This window comes from Chiloscyllium plagiosum, unplaced genomic scaffold, assembly GCF_037043375.1.
Source record: "Chiloscyllium plagiosum isolate Xiang-an unplaced genomic scaffold, Cpla_swu_hap1 HiC_scaffold_15, whole genome shotgun sequence".
In the NCBI taxonomy this organism is placed as follows: domain Eukaryota; kingdom Metazoa; phylum Chordata; class Chondrichthyes; order Orectolobiformes; family Hemiscylliidae; genus Chiloscyllium; species Chiloscyllium plagiosum.
Genome location: NW_028270153.1, coordinates 26,637,026 through 26,658,283, shown reverse-complemented (window position 1 = coordinate 26,658,283; position 21,258 = coordinate 26,637,026). Strand labels below are relative to the sequence as shown.

Below are 21,258 nucleotides of genomic sequence, written 5' to 3'. Positions count from 1 at the left end.
AATTCCAATATTCGTACCCTTTCAATTTCAGGGCGTATTCCTGAAAAAGAAAGAAATTGCACTATCTTCAGTGCTTCAGTATCATTTTTATAGCTTGGAGTCCAGAACTGTGCACAGTATTCCAAGTATAACCTAGCGAGAGTCCTATACAAGTTGAACTTAATTTTGTAATTTCTGAATTCTATAGTCAAAGAAATAAATATCAATAACAAAAACAGAAACTGCTGGAAAAACAAAGCAGGTCTAGCAGGTTATGTAAAAAGAAGCAGAGTTATGATTTCATGTCTAGTGATGCTTACTACTGATTATAGCTAGAAATTGGTTGCTCCATACACAAATGACAGGGTAGAGGAAGGGGGAAGAAGTAAATGAAAGATGGAAATGGAGCTGAGAGAGAAAAACTGTTGGCCAGACAAAGGAATGAGTAAAGGTCACCTGGGAGAATCAAAAGCTGCTAATGGGGACCGCTAATAGCTGACGTTGGTTTGTTTGTGGTAGCAGCACATATTTAGATTTATTTAATAGTGTGCAATGTCACCATGTTCTGGCACCATGTTGGACTACAGAATAAATTGTAAAAATGGTTTTAAAAAGTATAAATTAATAATAAATTTATATTATTGAGGCTGAACAGCTTCAGAAGTTCATCTTTCCGTCTCTGCAGACTTTATCCTCTCTACTCCTCCAATCGCCACTGTCCAACATCATCCCCAGGATTCAGGCAATATGCTCCTTTTCTGCCACTACAAGCTGGAGACAGTCACACTGCACAGGTCTCACACCTCCTCTGACTCTGGACATTGACTGACAGGACCCTGGTCCATCTTCCAATGCCACAAGCTGAGATGGACTGGCAATGGAGATACACGGGGCCGCAGTCTCCTACCAGAGGTCTTCGGGGGAAGCACCAAGTCAACCAAGACCAAAAAGAAACATTACTGAGTTGGAAAGACAACATTGAAGCTGCATGAATCTGGCCAGATCCACAGCATGAGTCCAAGAGCGATTGAGCCCTAACATGGGGTTTGGGGCAAGGACATGGGAGAATGAGCTCAAACCTTAATGGTCTTTGTCACATACTGGCTAAGGTATATTATTCAATCAGTCATTATGGCTGGACTGCTTTCAATAATTAATCACCAAGTCTGTACTCTTGCATCCAAATTGTCTTGAAATAGATCCCATTTACACGCATAAAAATGTTGGCAGTTGTTAGACAAGAGGAGGAGTTGCAATGGTAGTCTATTTAACTGGATAAATGATTATTTATATTCAATCAGTGTAAAGAGTTATCCTTGAGTGAGTGTTGTAGACTGGAACATTTAAGGTCCAGGAGTTGGGAGGTCATGTTGTGGCTATACAGGACTTTGGTTAGGCCATTGTTTGAATATTGCGTGCAATTCTGATCTCCTTCCTATCGCAAAGATGTTGTGAAACTTGAAAGGGTTCAGAAAAGATTTACAAGAATGTTGCTAGAGTTGGAGGATTTGAACGATAGGGAGAGGTTGAATAGGTTAGGGCTGTTTTCCCTGGAGCGTCGGAGGCTGAGGGGTGACCTTACAGAGGTTTATAAATTCACATGGGGCATGGATAGGATAAATAGACAAAGTCTCTTCCATTGGGTGGGGTAGTCCAGAACTAGAGGGCATAGGTTTAGGGTGAGAGCGGAGAGTTATAAAACAGATTTAGGGGACAACCTTTTCCCGCAGAGGGTAGTACGTGTATGGAATGAGCTGCCAGAGGAAGTGGTGGAGGCTGGTATAATTGCAACATTTAAAAGGCATCTGGATGGGTATATGAATAAGAAGGGTCTGAAGGAATGAGGGCCGGGTGCTGGCAGGTGGGACTAGATTGGGTTGGGATATCTGGTCGGCATGGACGGGTTGGACCGAACGATCTGTTTCCGTGCTGTATATCTCTATGACTCTATGAATATGTGCTGAGGAATATATTAATCCTGAGGGAGTTGTCGCAAAAGCTCAAGTGGAAAAGCCACAAATACTCTGAGACCCTCCCATGATAGCACCTACCCAAGCAGTTGAAACCCTCAGAATGAACCAAAAAAATTGACATTAAAGATCTATTATAAATATAACCTGCAATCTAACCTCAGTGAGCCATCTCTAGCTGTCACATACTGAATTAAAAGAAAACATTCTGAGCAAGGAAAAATCATCTGCAGCACAAAAGATTGCCAATAGAGTGTGAGAATTGTGTATATCCTACAAATTCTGTTAATAAAATATATTCTTTGAAATGTGAGATTCAGCTGTTTGAACTACTCAGAAACTAGTCAACTGATTGAAGCAACATTGTGCTTATGTTAATCTCTGAAACAATAATTACGAGGTAACATCCTCTCAGAGCAATACAAAAGGCGAAGAATATAATTTAACATAACTGGAACATAAGAAGTATTCGCAATCAAATTCTGTTCCAGTTAGTTCATATTTAGTTAAGCACATTCACACCTAGGAATGACTTGCCTTAAGATAGCATCGCTGTTACATCACCTGGTTTCATTTCATGGGGTTTAATCTATTATTCTAAGAGTAATAATTACAGTTCACAGTCTTTATGTACACTTTAACATAGACTACCTGAACAGTATGAATGATAAATAAACAGATCAATTTTTTTTCAATCAAAAACAAAAATAACTTTGCTTTTTATCATTATTAATGAGGTGATAAATCTTTGATTCTGGATTTTTTTTATTTTGATATACTGAGTCTTAATGCAATCAGACTGAGGAAATAACATTAAAATTACATTATTAATATTTACATTATCTTTTACATTTTAAAACTTCCTTAAATTTTAATTTGTATGAAACAACCATAATTTGCTCTGCAATATTGCTTTGTTGTTTTACTTCTCTTTTGAGAGCACATCTTAGCCACCAATGCTGAACTTGCCAAAATGCACTGTCAATTTGAAAATAGTGCAAAGGAAAAAAGTGACATTGCTTTGATATGTGTAATATTCTAAAATTTTAAAGTAGTTCTTAAACTATTCAATGTGTAGAAACAAGGCAGTATAACAACTCCAGATCTTATGATACAATATTGATCCAGAACAAAATAAATGTCTTGATTAAAACTCAAATATGTGATCAGAAAATAAGATTGAATCATTGAACCAAAATGCTAAGCAATTAAAGCCTATGGTTCGACTTATTACTTTTAAGTTCCCTTAGTTTAGCCAGAATTAGAGTTGAGTATTTTGCTTCAATCAAATGCAGTGAAATAGATCTGCTCACTGACATAAGAGCCAACAATGATGCTGAGATGGAAGCCTATAAAGTAAGATTGAACAAGTTGGGTCTATACCTATTGGAGTTTGAATAATAAGAGGTGATCTTATTGAAGCATATTAAATCCTGAGGGTGCTGGATAGGGTTAACGTTTCTTCTTGTGGGGAGACAAGAACTAAGGGACAGTTTAACAGTAAGAAGTTCCCTTTTAAGCTAGAGATGAAGATAATTTTATCCTCTTAAAGAATCATGGAATTTTCTTCTCTAGAAAGCAACTGAGGCTGGTTCACTCATGTTATTCAGAAATGAATTATGTTAATTGTGATAGTCAAGGGATATTGGGAGGGGGGCAAACAGTAAAAGTGGAGTTGAAACCACAACAAGATCAGCCAACATTCTATCAAATGGTGGAGCAGACCAGAAGGGCAGAATGGCTGGTCCTAAGAAAAGTCACAGTTGCCAAAGGAACCTGAAAATACCATCAAGATATTTAAAAGACTGGTTAGTTATTGAAGAGAAGAATTGCTTTCCATTTCAGTCTATCATGATAGTAGTTTAGGATTTTCACTCTGAGGTTAGTGCATCATGATTGAGTTCACAAGAAGCTATTATCACAGTGGGGTACTTTGTATTTCACACTTTGACAGCTACAAGTAGATTTGGACTTTTTGATATTTGACTCTGAATCCCAATACTGTTGAACTTGAATGAATAGTTTGTATTTATAAGGTTTTACTGAGCTAAAAATATGTTTGTGCAATAAATGTTTTTTAATGAATGGGTATTTTCCTCAATATAAAATCTGCAATATACTTTAATTTAACTCACAATGGTGGGTTTCCCCAGATGTCTGCACATGGTGAATACTAATAAAGCAGATGAAATTGTAGTCGATTGTGGCATGAATTGGCATAGGGGCTACAAAAGGTTTTAGGTTTGGCTGAATACCATAGATTGATAGAAGGGTGTGAGGCAACATATGGATTGGTTATAGGGCATTCGCTAGCATTGAGGCTACAGAGAAGGATAGAGGAGCATAGAGTAACAAAGGGGGTATGAGGGATAGCATAGAAATGGGTAGCTGGGCATTGGGTGGCATTGCATGTATGAGTTGGCATGGGTTACTATGAATGGGATTGCAGAGAATGTGTAGGCAGGATGAGGCTATGAAATGAGAACTGAAGGGCTGTTTTGTGGTATTATTCATTTCTAAAATGGGTCTACACACAGTACCTGCAAATGGAGGCAGGTCCTACACCCAGTCTATACTTCCACTTTCATTAGATTTCCTACAGTATTGAAACAGGCCCTTCAGCCCAACAAGTCCATACCGACCCTACGAAGAGTAGCCTACCCAGACTCATTCCCTGACCCTACCCTACATTTACCCCTGACTAATGCCCCTCGCACTATGGGCAATTTAGCATGGCCAATTCACCTGACCTGCACATCTTTGGATTGTGGAAGGAAACCTGAGAACCCAGAGGAAACCCACGCTGATACAGGCAGAATGTGCAAACTCCACACAGACAGCCGCCTCAGGTGGGAATCGAACCCGGGTCCCTGGCGCTGTAAGGCAGCAGTGCTAACCATTGAGTCACCGTGCCACTCTGGAGTCAACCAGTCCAAAGGTTGGTGTCTAAACACTGGAAGAAATTTATCTGAAGTGATTTAAAGTGTAGGCTTTAAGAATTCCTATTGAATATCCTAATAGATCTGACAAAGTTTTTGTTCATCTGATTTCAATTGTTTCTTGACCAATAATTATTGCATCCCAATCGATAACACAAGAACAGTACTGGAGAAAATCTCAGTAAATACCTTGTTTTCTTAAAAGCATTATTAAAATAATGCACATCTAAATGCAGCACTTTCATAATATAGGTATTGTATCCTTTTATAATTTAGATGTGCAGCCAATGATTACTAATTCGATCTAGCTAACTATCTCCCCTAAAAATGGACCTTAGCACAATAAATACTACAAATTTTAATCACAGATGTTCATTTCATGTGCACGACTGTCAATAGTTGACCAAGATTTGTTAAATGGCCAACTAGCCTAAGTAACCATTCACACCTGCTATATCTCAACAATTATACTGCAGGAAGATTTGAATTCAAATAAGTTTTATACATAACACAAACAGGCACAAGCAGTAACATTAAAGTCAAATATTACTAATGGTGGTTGAAATGGCAAATATGGCATTGCACAGTCCACAAAACGAAAATAAACCAACAACATATACAACATGAGCAGGAATCTCAACACATAATATAGATATACACAATTAACTATTTTAAATTCCTTTGCATTTTTAAAAATTATCATTTCTTACAGATACACGAAGAGATTTTTGACATCTTTGCAAATATAAATATGTAAATTCATATTTCTGAAAAAAATTATATTCCAAATTATTAAATCATACAAGTGTCACAATTTTCCACAAAGACTGTGTAACAAATCATGGCATGATAATTATACTTTTTAAATATAAATTAATTTGAACACTATGGTTGGTGTGCTGATGTACAGCATGAATTGAAAGCAGGAAAATGATTTAGTGGGAGCACAAAAAAGGAATACAAACATAGAAACCAAGAAGGAAGCTTTCCTCTCTACCCTGAATGTAGCATAAATTGTGAACATATTTATAAAGGGTTTATTCATGATTTCACTACAATATTAACTAGATCAACAGTAATCCTTTATAATTTTGTATCTGATTTTTAAATAAAGCATTACTCACATTTTTCTTTAATATCCTTTGCTATTTTAACTTGTGAAAAAAAATTACATTCCAAAGTGATATCTTAAGATGTAATTATCAAAGCAAGCTGTCTCAGCAAGATCATTTATTCATTACTCTTAACTCATTTAGATAGTCTTTCCAGCAAGTAAGATGAATCAGTACAGCAGCCCAAACGTGTTCAGTGTATTTTTTTAAAATGATAAAATGGTATTCCAAATGGCTCCAGTAAAAATATATGCACTCGGCTTAGTATGGAAATCAAAGTTGATCACCACAGAAACTAAAATATTGTTTAGAGGTAACTGCTGCAGTAATATTAGATATATACTTGCTAAATTCATCCGACATGTCTTTGTTCCCTCAAGCTAGCAAGTAAATATACAAGGTTACAGTTCCATAATATTATAGTATACAAATTTCACATATAAGGAGATGTGGTAACATCACATAACTGCAGTTTTATTCAACTTTTCACTTTGTCTAAATATGGTAAAATACTCTTAGTGGAATACCAAATTTAAACTCATAAATATTGGAAAAGCTGCATTCCTCATTTAAGGCTCTGCCTTTTAAACATATGCACTACAAAATACATAACATTTTCCTTATATTAGTCACTCGTCATTAAATTTATCCATAACTTGTTCAATGATGCAAAACTTAACATTATTTAAATGCATCCAAATATAATTTAAATGTATGTATGTATCTGTACGGTAGTATTTCCATAACTTTTATTAAAAAAGTAATCATTGTTTCATTACATTACAAATGCCAATCATCACAATAAAATCCAATATATTTCCACATAACAGATCACTGGGTTTCATAAATAGAAATATAATCCAAATATTCTATCACAGACCTCGAGGTAAATCAAGCAATGTTTGGAATTCCACATACATACTGACAACTACAATGTAATTTGATTTTCTCAATATTCTTGCCCATTTTGCACAAATTTACCAATGTAAAAGAAACTGGTGAAATTTCTTGTTGTTAAATGTTAACATTACATTTAAATTCAGAGGAATGTCATGTTGAAGTATCATCTGCACTTTTGAACATAAGAATCGAGTTATAAATCTTCAATGCTGGACCAAGTTTAATGCTCATGATCTTCACTATATCCACTTGTGTTAGAAGAAGAAAAGCCTCCCCATCAATTGACTGCAAAATAAAAATGTAAGAGGCCATCAACACAGTTGAAAGTACAGAAATGAAAATGTCATATCGCACAACTTATTTCTAAGAAATATTCTGAAGAATAAGTTCGAAATAAATATACTGCTTTCAGTGCTGAAAGAAAATACTCATCTTGAAATTGTGCAATGGGATATTAACTGTAAAAGGGTAATACTGTTGCTTGGAATTCTAAGGTTTAAGATGCAGAAAGAGGAAGTTCAGCCAAGAATTTTAAGTCTTTATGTACAAGTATAATGTGGCACAATTTCAAGGCCTTAATAAAATAACACAATATTATACAAAAACTACTAGGAGTATGAGGTAACTTGATTCTACCTCTTCTTTGAAGAGCTTTGCCTGTTGATCACAGCCAGTGAGTGTCTGGACAAAGTTTCCCACCTGGAATAAATAAATAACATTGTTGTAGTGATAAGAATATCCTAGATGAACAAAGTATGTGCTATTAGTTCTTCTATCTATTACAGTAGGTATTTTCTCAGTTAACAAAAAAAACAGAAATTATTAGAACTTGAGTAAATTTTGCCTATTTAACTTAGGAAGACTGAACATGTTGAGTGAGATTAACAATCTCCAGCTTCACAAAGTTCTTTAAATTTGTATGTTTTTGATCTGTTTGAAGTTTATAAGATCTTAAATAGTCTGAACAAAGTGGACGTGGAAAGGATGTTTCCTCTTGTAGTGAGACCAGAATTAGGGGGCATTTATTACCTAGTTCCATTACTTTAAGATACATGATTACTTCTTGTGAGATATTAGGCTCAATATTACAGCACGTATTAGCTACAATAAATTAACACTAGAATAACTGACACAACATATACCACTTAGACACCAAACACTCTGTTTAGCTGCTCTCAGGATTAATCTGTTGATGATCTTGTGTGGGCATCCTTTCCCACCTGGTTACAGTAGCTGAAATAAATACCAATAAAAGGTGACTGGTGACAGCGCATCTTTCGAAGACATCTCAGATGGTTTAGCCACACCGTTTTGTAGATGTGACAGTTATGAGTATTTTGCCCAATTATAGATTAGATTAGATTAGATTACTTACAGTGTGGAAACAAGCCCTTCGGCCCAACAAGTCCACACCGACCCTCCGAAGAGCAACCCACCCAGACCCATTTCCCTACATTTACCACTTCACCTAACACTATGGGCAGTTTAGCATAGCCAATTCACCTAACCTGCACATTTTTGGACTGTGGCAGGAAACCGGAGCAGACACGGGGAGATTGTGCAAACTCAACACAGACAGTTGCCAGAGGCTGGAATTGAACCCGGGTACTGTCCATCCTCAATTACCCTTGAGAAGGTGTTGGTGAGTCCCACTCCTGAACATGTGCGTGCGAGTGTGTGTCTGTGTGGGTTTAACCCACTGTGCAACATTTTGTCGACTGAATGTCAGCCTGTTTTTGTTTCATCTTGGAGGACCGTTAGAACTGAATCCAAACTACATTCCTTTAATGCTTGTATATTGTCTAGTATAGAAAATGAGAACATAGGATACTTATTCCTCATGGCTTTGTTAGTCTGTTTCAACACAAAGTTACATAATTTTATCCAATGAACCACCAGATCGACTGAATGTTTTGTTCTAAAATAAATATTTGCTTGGAATAAGTTACATCAGGCAAATAATGTCAAACTAATTACAGACCAATCTGGAACAAGTAGTCATTTATTTATATTGTACCAAATAAGTTTAATCAAAGGCCAAGCAAAACAAATTTATACAGCACTAAAAATGTTTTGTACATTTTAGAAACAAATATACAATCAAACAATGACAAACTGCTGAGATTCTTTTTCCGAATGTTATTTCTGATCAGTTTGCTCTCTAACTGCGAAAGAGACTGGAAATAGTTGAAAGCATGATCACGCAGCTTTACTTCAGAACAATCCCAGCATTCAAATGGACTTGAAAGTACATTTCTAAACTGCTGCATTTCCACCACTTCTCTTTCTCTTCTTACCTCTTCAATACTCCATTTGGCCACTCTGCTGGCACTAATTCCAGCTACACCTGGAAGCAGCTTGCAATGTTGTTCCCAGCACAAGGACAATGAACGAGCTGGATGTGGGGACATGGCAGACATAAAGACTGACTGATGCAACTCTTGTTGCATACCATCTTTTGGAATGTCTGGAAATATAGCATTAGAAAAACAGTAAGGTTGGAATGACACATGCCATTTTTTTAAAGTACCCTTAAAATATATTTGCTCATTTCAGAGTTAATTTTGTTTTTATAAAACAAATTGTTATTTCTGTAACTCAACATTAATGAAACAATTGGTGTGTAGTGTTCAAAAGAAAAAGTTTTTTGCACAGAATCAACCAGCCATGCAGTGCTTATGCCCTATAACAGCCTTCTGCCACCCTTCCTCATCTTACTCTATCAGAAGGAACCCAAGGGTTCCTAGTTTTAATTGCCCATCTTAACTTCCCTTAAAGTGCATCCATTCTGTTCACCTGACCTACTCCTTCGGAAGCTCTTTGGAATTGTGAAAAGAACTGTCAAAATTAGGGAGCAGTCAAAATTATCAAAAGTATCAATGGGAATTGTCAAAATACTCAGGAAAGTATCAGGATATTTAATAAATCATTTAATAAATTTTGCAGTCATTCCTCATTTAAATAATATTCAGCTCCTCTATTAGTTCTGCCAAAGTGCATAACCCAAATTTGTTCCATATTTATTCAATTTGCCAAGTTTCACCCACTTATGTAATCTGTCTCCACCGCTTTGTACTCTTTGTGTAATTCCCTACCATTGACTTCCCATGTATTTTTGCGTCATCTGAAAACTCGGTGATAGTACATTCACTTCCCTCATCCAAGTCATTAAGATACATATTATAAATAATTGTGGCTGATCTCTATTTCTGAAAATGCCCCCATTATCCACACTTACTGGTGTTGTATTAGGTAGCCAATCCTCTATGCATGCTAATATATTATGCCTAACACCATAGGTTCTTATTATCCTAAGTAGCCTTATGCACAGTATCTTCTGGAACACCTTTTGGAAATCCAAATATATTACATCTACTGGTTCCCCTTTACATATTCTACCTCTTCTAAGAACTCTAATTTTTATTTTCAGATATGACCTCTCCTTCATAATGTCATGCTGACTTTGTTTGATAATTACTTTCTAAATGCTCTACAATTACATCATATCAACACATTCTAATATCTTGCAAATAGTAGATGTTAAGCTAAATGACCTGTCTTTTTGTCTCCTTCCCTTTTTGAATAAGGGTGTTACACTGGCAGTTTTCTAATTGTCTGGGACTTTTCCAGAATCTATGGATTGTTGGAAGATTACTCAAGTGGATAAATTATATCTGCAGCCATTTCCCTTAAATTCTTAGGATACAATCCACTAAATCCAGATTACTTATTGGCCTTTGGCCCCATTAGTTTTCCTAATACGTTTTTGCTAGCAATAGTTATCACGATTTTTTTTCTCTCCATCCCTGGTCTTAAGACACTTGGTTATTTAGTATATTTGGAATGCTATTGGTGCTCTGGATATGAAAACTGATGCAAAGTGTTTACACAACCATTTCCTGATTCCCCATTATTATTTCCCAGCCTCATTTTCAAAGGTCTATGATCTCTTTGGCCTCTCTCTCTCTCTCTCTCTCTTTCTTTCCAGATATTTAAAGCAACTGCTACTTTCTGTTTTCATGTTACTTGACACTTTGCCCTCAGAGTTCATTTTTTTTCCCCATATTATTCTTTTATCCATTTTTGTTGTCTTTTAAACTTTCTCAATCCTCTGGCTTACCACTCATTTTTGCCACTCTGTACTTTTTTTTCTTTCTATCCTTAACTTCCTTGGTTAAGCATGGACAAATATTCAGAGAGTGGAACCCATTCCTGGCTTTTGATGTGAACATAAATATCTTGATACACTCAATGATGCCCTCTACGTGGGGAAACCAGCAATATAGCAATCTGACAGTTCACTCCTCCTGATCACCAATCTACATTTGAAAGGTGATGATGTGTTGCTGGCTCCTTACAAAAACATATGATTGACATATGGATAACAAACTAACTGGTTTCACTCATGTCACCTGTTACAAACTAAGAAGAAGCCACATAAAAGGCTGAACTTAATGGAGGTAGCCTTAGCTATCTCCTGCAAAGCTGGAACAACCCCAATGTGGCTATTTTCAGAAGATGCAACAAAACTCCATGAAAACTGGGCAGTTAATTGCCTGTTGTCATCAGAACTTTGACTTGAAGTGTTGATGCCCTGCCTCACAGAATGTCAATAGCTCTTCAGTTCCAGCCTCCTCCCACTTCCATAGCCCACACTCCAGAAGGGAATTAAATTCAGCCCAAGGACAGCCTTAAACTGTGTTGTGGCTGTCACATTTTGTACACAATTGTCATGTGGAATTAGTGATTAGAATGCCAATTTTGAATCTGAGCTTCAAACACATGCGGGAGGGGGAGTAGTACCGAGACACTTTGTTTCAGGAGGTGGTGACACCTGGTAGATTAAATACTTCAAATGCAATCAGTAATCAGGGACAGCAGGGTGGGATTGCAAGTGAGGCAGGTAGGCAGTTCAGGAACAGAGGAGCCTCAGCTCTTGACCTTGTCCAGCAGGTATGAGGTACTTGCTCCCTGTGTGGATGAAGAAAAGGGCTGCAGCTGACCACGGTACTGTGATACAGGAGGCCATTCAAGAGGGGGGAGCAAAAGAAATGTGGTAGTTATAGGGGGTTCTACAATTAGGGAGATAGATAGTATTCTTTGTAAACAGGATTGTGAGTTCCCGCATGGTCTGTTACCAGCCTGGTGTCATGATGCAAGACATCTCTGATCGACTTGAAAGAATAATGGAGCAGGAGGGGGAGGACCCAGTGAGGACCCAGTTGTTGTGGTCCACGTCGGGACAAACAACATCAGCAAGGCTAGGAAGGAGGACCTGCTTGGGGATTATCAATCACTAGGAATAAAGTTAAGGAACAGGTCCTCAAGGGTTATAATCTCAAGTTTACTACCCGAGCCACGTGCAAATTGGCTTAGGGATAAGAAAATTAGGGAAGTAAACACGTGGCTAAAGGAGTGACGGGGCGGGGGGGGGGGAAGAGGGGTTCTATTTCATGGAGGATTGGCATCAGTTTTGGAACAGGAGAGATCTGTACTGATGGGATGGCCTCTACCTGAACCAATCTGGAACCAGTGTTTTAGCGAAAAGGATAAATAGGGTGTCATTCGGACTTTAGTGAGTCGGTGGGAAGGGAAGGGAAAACAACAGGAAGTACGGTGGTAAATGAAAAGGAAAGCAGCAGGTTAGCATGTGTGCAGGAAGGTTTAACTACAAGGCAGTCTGTGAAAGAAGCAAAAAAGGAAGGATAACTCAGGAGATGCTATTATTTGAGATGTTGGAATTCACGAAGAGGGTACAAAAACTAGCATAAGGGCATTTTATCTGAATGCACATAGCATTCATAACAAAGTAGATGAGTTAACGGCACAAATCATCGCAAATGAATATGATTTAGTAGCCATTGTGGAGACATGGTTGCAGGATGGTCACGACTGGGAGTTAAATATCCAAGGGAATCAGATTATTCGGAAGGACAGACAGGAAGGTAAGGGAGGTGGTATAGCTCTGTTATTTAGGGATGACATCAGGGCAGTGGTGAGAGATGATATAGGTTCTATGGAGAATAAGGTGGAATCCATTTGGATGAAAATTAGAATTTCTAATAAGAAATTAAATAGACAAAGTCTTTTCCCTGGGGTGGGGGAGTCCAGAACTAGACAGCATACGTTTGGGGGAGAGGGGAAAGATACAAAAGAGACTTAAGGGGCTATTTTTTCATGCAGAGGGTAGTATGTGTATAGAATGAGTTGTCAGAGGAAGTGGTGGAGGCTGGTACAATTGCAACATTTAAAAGGCAACTGGATTGATATATGAATAGGAAGGGTTTGGAGGGATATGGGCCAGGTGCTGGCAGGTGAGACTAGATTGGGTTCGGATATCTGGTCGGCATGGACAGGTTGGACCGAAGGGTCTGTTTCCTTGCTGTACAACTCTATGACTCTAAAAGATCATTGACAGGTGTAGTCTATAGGCCACCAAATAACAACATCACATTGGGCAAGGCAATAAACAAAGAAATGGTATGGCAATTATCTGGGGGATTTTAATCTACATGTCGATTGGTAGAACCAGGTTGGTCAGGATAGCCTTGAGAAGGAATTCATTGCATGTATCTGTGATAGTTTTCTTGAAAAGTATGTAATGGAACAGAGAGCAAGCTATCCTAGACCTGGTCCTGTGTAATGAGACAGAAATAATTAATGACTTCATAGTTAGGGATCCTCTTGGAAGGAGCGATCACAGTATGGTTGAATTCAGAATACAGATGGAAACTGTGAAGATAAAATCCAATACCAGGGTACTGTGCTTAAACAAGGGAGACTATACTACGTTGAGGGAGGACTTGACTAAGTAGACTGGAAACAAACACTTTATGGTGCGTCAGTTGATGAACAGTGGAGGAGTTTCATAGCAATTTTTCAAAGTGCTCAGTGAAAGTATATACCAGTGAAAAGGAAGGACTGCAAGAAAAGGGGTAATCTGCCATGGATGTCTAAGGAAATAAGGGAGGCTATCAAATTGAAAGAGAAGGCATACAAAGTGGCCAAGATCAGCAGGAAATAGAAGACTGGGAAAGCTCTATAGGTCAACAGAAAGCCACAAAAAGAGCTGTAAAGAAAAGTAAGATAGATTGAGGTAAAAAACCTAGCTCAGAATATAAAGACAGAGAGTAAAAGTTTTCTATAAATATATAGAACAAAAAAAAGTGGCTGAAGTAAACATTGGTCCTTTAGAGGATGAGAAGGGGGATTTAGTAATGGGATGTGAGGAAATGACCGAGGCATTGAATAGGGATTTTGTGTCGGTCTTCACAGTGGAGGATACTAATAACATGCCAGTAATTGACAAGAGACGAAGATAGGTTAGGACCTGGAAACAATCATTATCATGGGAAAGGTTAGTGTTGGGCAAGCTAATGGAGGTAAGGGTAGACAAGTCTCCTAGCCCTAATGGAATGCATCCCAGGGTACTGTAAGGGTTGGTGGGAAATAACAAGTGCATTTGTGGCAACTTCCCAAATTTCTTAGACTCTGGGGCAGTTCCAGCAGATTGGAAAACAGAAAATGTGACACCACTGTTTAAAAAGGGAGGTAGACAAAAGAGGGGGAATTATAGACCAGTTAGCTTAACTTCTGTAGTGGGAAAAATGCTTGAGTCTATTATCAAGGAAGAAATAGCAATAGAAATTGTCTTATTGGGCAGATGCTGCATGGGCTCATGAAGGGAAGGTCATGCTTAACGAATCTTTTGGAATTCTGTGAAGACATTATGAACACGGTGGACAACAGGGTCCCAGTAGGTGTGGTGTAGCTAGATTTTCAAAGGGAACTCAACAAGGTGCCACACAAAAGGCTGCTGCATAAGATAAAGATGCATGGCATTACGGGAAATGTATTAGCATGGACAGAGGATTGATTAACCAATAGGAAGCAAAGAGGAGGAATAAATGAGTACTATTCTGGTTGGCAATCAGTGTTTAGTGGTAGGAATCAATGTTGGGACCACAATAATTCACAATTTGCTTAGATGATTTGGAGTTGGAGAGATGTGCAGTCTGTCAAAGTTTGCGGATGTCACTAAAATCAGTGGTAGAGAAAAGTGTGCAAAGGACTATGAAACTTTGCAAAAAGACATAGATAGTCTTAAGTCTTAAGTGAGTGGGCAAAGGTCTGGCAGATGGAGTATAATGTTAATAAATGTGAAGCCATCCATTTCAGTAGAAATAACAGTAAAAAGGACTATTACTTGAATGGTAAAAAATTGCAGCATGCTGCTGGGCAGAGGAACCTGGGGATCCTTGTGCATAAATCACAGAAGGTTGGTCTGCAGGTGCAACAGGTAATTAAGAAGGCAAATGGAATTTTGTCCATCATTGCTAAAGGGATTGAGTTTAAAAGCAGAGAGGTTATATTACATCTGCACAGGGGGCTGGTGAGGCCACACCTAGAGTACCGCATGCAATTTTTGGTCTCCTTACTTGAGAAAATATATACTGGCACTAGAAGGGGATGCAGATGAGGTTCACTAGGTTGATTCCGGAGTTGAGAGGGTTGGCTTATGAGGAGAGACTGATTATGTTCATTGAAATTTAGAAGAATGAGGGAGGATATTATAGAAACATATAAAATTATGAAGGGAATTGATAAGATAAAAGTAGAGAGTATGTTTCCATTTGGACAAGAGTGCATAGCCTCAAAATTAGGGGGAGCAGATTTAGGACTGAACTGAGACGGAACTTCTTCACCTAGAAGGCTGTGAATCTATGGAATTCCCTGCCCAACGAAGTGGTTGAGGCTTCCTCAGTAAATGTTTTCAAAGCTAAGATAGATCCTTTTGAACAATAAAGAAATTAAGGGTTATGATGCGAGGGTGGGTATGTGGAGCTGAGGCCACAAAAAGATCAGCCACGTTCTCACTGAATGTTGGAGCAGGCTCAAAGGGCCAGATGACCTATTCCTGCTCCTAGTTCTTATGTTCTTTTACCCTGAAAATCATGCAAAAACAAGGTGAACTTCTACCTCCTATATGGACACCAGGTAAAAGGCAAGAGTAATGCTCAGCCTACCACCACAGATAAGACGGACAATTGAACTGTTTAATGTTTGCGCTACTGGTACACTTGGAACCATATCCCAGCATCAGTCTTTGCCTTGAAGGAAGAGGTGAATGAAAACACAGCAAAATGGCAAAACAGATTAAAAGAAAATAAAAAAGCAAATAAAAATCAGAACAGTTTTCGCTGTTAATTAAAGGTAGAGTTATGGGCTGTTTGTGCACATTCTTTCTCTGAATTATTGAAGCAATTTGTAGAACCTGAGCTCTATTTGTTTCATTTCATTTCGCAAAAGACTCAAAAATAAGAGTGAAGTTTACTTCCTTACAGAGAAAAAGGAAAGAAACTTCTAATAGTGTCATCATAGAGTTCAGAAACTTTCGGGATCAGAATAATCAAATTCACTTACAAATACTTTTATGGTCTCAGACTGCCTTGCTGTGCATGCTATTTTTATTTTAAATGGATGAATGCCTGTGTACCAATAACAGAGAAATGCAGTATAAGAACATTAGCTGTTTGTTTGTAAAGTTTGCTGATTGAATTTCACCCCTTATAAATAGACTTCTGAAGTTTCAAACAGGAAAAAATGTTTTTTTTTACTAAATTAAATATTAAATATATGATGCATCATGAACTGCCAGAAATAACTCATCTTGTGAAGAAACCTGCATTTTAACTCACTCTGAAAACTGACTTTTAATTCCTCTTGTTGAATCTTATGATACTTAGGTGGACGACCAATCCTGGAAAAAAAAGATAAAGTGGATGTGTAAAGCAAGATATTAAGCTGCTGTTCATATTCATTCTGCTTCAACGTCTAGTGCATTTCACATCATTTTTTTTTGTCAGCCCCATGCATGTGCATGTACTTCTGTCTGTCATTGCAGAGTAAAAGGGATAGCAGACAAATCCTGGTCATTAGCTGAAACTGAATACCTGAAGACATGCTACCACAAAGTGAGTCACAAAAAACACAATTATCAGAAAATCAGTGTTTACCAAAACAAAATACAGAAAAAGACCATAGTACAGTGATCTTTGGCACTCAAGTGGAACAATGCACTGCTTACCAGTATGGATGATTTTAGATCTTGTGATGTTAAATATGTCTACAAATTAAGACCAAATTTACATACTATTTTTAGTGAGATGGTTTATAATCCTGTCATTTTTATCCAGCTCACTATTGGCAAGAAGTTGATGTGGTACTCTTGGGTAAATTGTTGTTTTTCTTTCCCTCAATCACTTTATTGTTACAATACACTTTAATGTTTGTTATGTTATTCCTGAATTTGACTATGTGGCTGTGCAGAATATGTTTGCCTTTATTTTTAAATAAATACAGTGCTACGCTGAAATGCATCTATGTTCAAAAGTATGTGTTGGCGATGTGTATCTGTACAATAAATAGTGTAATACAGACCAGGGATATAAGAACAGTTCTATTATAAGAAATTTCTCCCAATAGTCCAAGTGCTTAATAATGTGAAAATCTTTCCTAAAGTCTGAAAATAAAATGCCTGAATGAGATAACTTTGCTTCTTCCTGAAGGTAATTGACCGTGAGATAAGTATTTATTCACGTCTGAGCATTCCCATTGAATGCTTCCACTGAATTACTAAACCTTTAACTCAAATTATTAAAAAGTGGAATTTTCATGAATCTATATACATACTATTGCTGCACATTGCAATTCGAGGATAACTTCACCCAGTATTTTATTAGGAGAAAACATTCTCATGCACTTTCTTGTTCATCATTGCAAGACTAAACCATATGGTCATTCAAAGACTAGATATGAAATAGTACGAATAGTTGTGTCTTATAAAGTGACTGGTAATAAAATAATGAATAAAATATTTTATCATGTCACATTTTAAATTCCTAATTAGCAAGGCAGTTATCAAAGAATAACTGGGAATCATCCAACAGCCAGTAGAAGACACTTTTGCAAACTGCCTAATGGTTGCAGGATACTTTTTCGCTGTCTTAGCTAAGAAAAGTTTTGGAAAAAGAAAAATAGAGTGAAGAAGTTATCTCACCATTATAAAATTCAATCAATAATCAACCTATTTCGCTATGGTTTGATGCTTATTTTAATCAAACTTTATGGCATTTACCATTATTACCTCCCATGATGTCTTGATTTCTTCCTTCGACCAAAGGATAAGAGATTTCTTTTTCGGGAAGATCCTTCCACATCTGATATCTCTATCTTCATCCGTGCTTGGTTCCGTTCAGCTAATGGGCAGCCTGACAAACGATGATGAGCAGTGAACTTCCCAGTAACATGCCCTGAGCCATCACAACCAGGAGTTGGGCATTTCCTGAGATAATAATGTGCACAAAACAGATTCAGTCAATACATTACAGAAATCTGTTTCAGTATGTCTTAATGTAGAAAACGTTGATAGAAATCAAAGTTCAAGAAGGCCGTGAGTATGCAACATGAAAATATAATGTATCTCTTTCATTGAAATTCAGATGAATTTTGTACTTCAGAATGTTCATGATGTATCAATGTTTTGACGTTTTTAACAATAACAATGGAAATCTGCAATTAAGTTGAATATAAATGAATACACAGTGTAATTGTAAATTCAACACACACAATCTTCATTTGTACCTTTGACACCTCCAGACTGATTAATCCAATGGACTTAAGGCTGGTCCCCCAAGAGTCTACCCTTCATAAAGTTGCAGTCATCTAAAACATCTGTCCTAACTTGCATCAAGTCCCTGTGCCCAATGTAAATTGTGAGCCTCAGAGGATAATTCCCTGGAGATTTAGATATGTACGAAATTCCATCACAATCTTGCAAGTGTTTCTTCAAGATGTGACTGCAACTGTCTTGAGTAGCTATTAAAATCTACCATCACAACAACTCTATTGTGTTTACACCTCTTTGCAATGTCCTTCCTTTACATCCTTCCCACTCCTGGGCAGTCTATAGATTATACTGAACAATGTTAATTGAACACTTATTCTTAGCTCGAGCCAAATCAATGTTCCTGAACCCTCTGAAAGATCCTATTTCTCTGGCACCGCAATGATTCCTTAACCAATAGCATCACCCCTCCTTCACTTTCTCATTTCCTGTCTTTTCTGAATACCTTGTAACCATATTTACTGTATAAACGCATGTAAACGTTGATCTCATGTAAAAGTCAGCCCCTTACTTTTGGCCAAAAAATCTTGTATTTTCCATATTTCTCATGTAAAAGTTGACCCTACAATATCGCATTATAAACCTCTTACAAAGGAAACTGCATGTTCCTATTAACCCACTTAAATGAAATCGCATTTATTCACTCATACCAGTAACTCTACTCATCGCTCTTTGTTTACTATATTGTATCTCTATTCATTCATAATTCTACTTAGCCCATTTGGTTTACTATGTCACTTTTTGATTCATTCATTCATTCAGACAGGCACTAAGTCTATTGGTACTTATTGCACTTTGTTCCCTATACATCCAAAAGTTCATATCATTAAATTGGGCCATAATAACTGAATAAAAGTGAGATATATTAGCTACATATTTCTTTAATTCTTTGACAAATGTGGTAATGTTGTTCAGGTTCATTTCATACAAGAGTAAATTGGAGGGAAATGGAAGAATTTGGCAGAAATGTTCAAGACGCTTACACAATCAGAATTTAATAGATGTTTCATTTTAAGTGTGCCATTATATCAGGTCATGATGATGTTGAACAGTGTGATTTTGCAGGATTTCAATGTTAAATTTTCGTACTGGTATATATAAATAAAGTTTACTACCAGTAATTCATTCTTGTTTCTCTTGCTTTTACCGGTAGTTACCTTTAACGTAATTCATTGTGTTTCTCTTCTTTACCCAGGATTAGTTGAGCGGTCAAATTGACTTCTGCCAATAATATAGTATTTTGAACTACAGCATGAATTTCAGCCCCTCAAACTCATACATGTGTCATAGTTGACCCCATACACTGAAACTTTAAAAATAGCCTGAAAAAATTTGACTTTTACATGAGTATATATGGTAACAACTAAGATAGCTCTCAGTTATCACCATTGTATCATAATCCCATCAGACAAACTATGCCTTTGACTCCTCAATCTGACGAACCATGTTTCGTGCAATCACAGACATGGAGTGTAATCAGGTTTAGACTTCATTACTCTTTCCTTTATTCCAACTTACAATTCTCTATTTTAGTGCCAAGTGACTCCACTCACATTCTATACATGCTAGTATTAATTTCTCATGTTCTCTCTTTGTTCTAAAACCTGTGCTGAGTTAGTTTAATCCTCACCAACATCACGAACAAAATGCCTTGCATGGAATTTAGCCCCGGCTCTATTCAGATGCAACTCGACCAGCTTCTCGGTGCCATCTCCCCCACAGCTTAACCAGTCCCAGGAATGTAAAGCCCATCCTTCTGCATAATCTATCCAACTGTGAATTAATCTGTATTATTTTCTTATCTCTGTACATACTCGTACATGGCACAGCAAGTTTTATGTACAGAAAGGATGCTCTGCTTGCTAATTTTCTACCCATATCCTTCATTTTCCATTTACAGGACTATACACCTACCTCACCCACTTCTGATCATTATCACGAGTACCAATTTGGATCCTGACCTTTGGCTGTTTACCCTCCCCTAGAAAAATGTGGTTTCAGTCTGGGCTGACAGTGTCACTGGAACTTCTGCACTTTGTCAAATACCTACTGAATCTAACAGGTAGCAAATGTTTCCACCATGTTCTCAAAACAATTAATACCTAGATCTTAACTACCCATCTGAAATAAGTTAGGAGGCATGGAGACAGGTTTCCTACTCAGGGAGGAGTGACGAAAGGCTGGCCTAAATTTAATTATTCATTGTTATTTGATTTCACATCTTATCCGACTTCTTTAGATAGTTGTAAATAAACTGTTCAGGACAATGATAACACATTGGTGGAGGGAGTGTGGCTTGATCTCGGACCTTCTGGCACAAAGGTAGTGACACTACCACTGCATGTCAAGAGTGCTATTGGATCCTCCTTATGCTGTCTTCAGCCTGGCAAAAAAAGGCATAAAAACCTCCCCACACAGCAACCATTCCAAGATTAAATGATGTTGTTTGTAGAAGGACCCCACCCAGCCTTAGGCTCAGAAAAAGCAGATTAGTGTCCAGAATTGGTGCAGGATTTCAAAAGCTGCCTACCTGGCCAGTTTTACCTGCCTGGGGTCTGACAGTAGGATAGGATAAAACCATAACAAAAGATGCTTTAATTGCACTATAATCTGCCTGTTGGTTTTACACTTAGGGATTGAACCTGGTTTCAAAGCTTCCTGTATGTTACAAT

The 21,258-nt window shown here is 37.4% G+C and overlaps 1 protein-coding gene and 1 long non-coding RNA gene across 7 annotated transcripts in view; one reads left to right on the top strand and one right to left on the bottom strand.

Annotated features, from left to right (window-relative positions):
* The window catches only part of LOC148147635 (uncharacterized), a 311,747-nt gene extending 292,046 nt beyond the window's left edge, over positions 1–19,701 (top strand). For all 3 annotated transcript variants that reach the window (XR_015759553.1, XR_015759552.1, XR_015759554.1), the window contains 2 exons: positions 8,433–8,542; positions 16,647–19,701. This is a non-coding gene — a long non-coding RNA (uncharacterized LOC148147635). The remainder of the gene's footprint in view (positions 1–8,432; positions 8,543–16,646) is intronic.
* The window catches only part of l3mbtl1 (L3MBTL histone methyl-lysine binding protein 1), a 93,926-nt gene continuing 73,335 nt past the window's right edge, over positions 668–21,258 (bottom strand). For all 4 annotated transcript variants that reach the window (XM_043710564.2, XM_087994832.1, XM_043710565.2 and 1 more), the window contains 5 exons: positions 18,047–18,244; positions 16,599–16,660; positions 9,198–9,367; positions 7,537–7,599; positions 668–7,185 (listed from right to left, as the gene is read on the bottom strand). In XM_043710564.2, the coding sequence (XP_043566499.2) occupies positions 7,051–7,185; positions 7,537–7,599; positions 9,198–9,367; positions 16,599–16,660; positions 18,047–18,244 (628 nt within the window). In that variant the 3' untranslated portion in view covers positions 668–7,050. The remainder of the gene's footprint in view (positions 7,186–7,536; positions 7,600–9,197; positions 9,368–16,598; positions 16,661–18,046; positions 18,245–21,258) is intronic.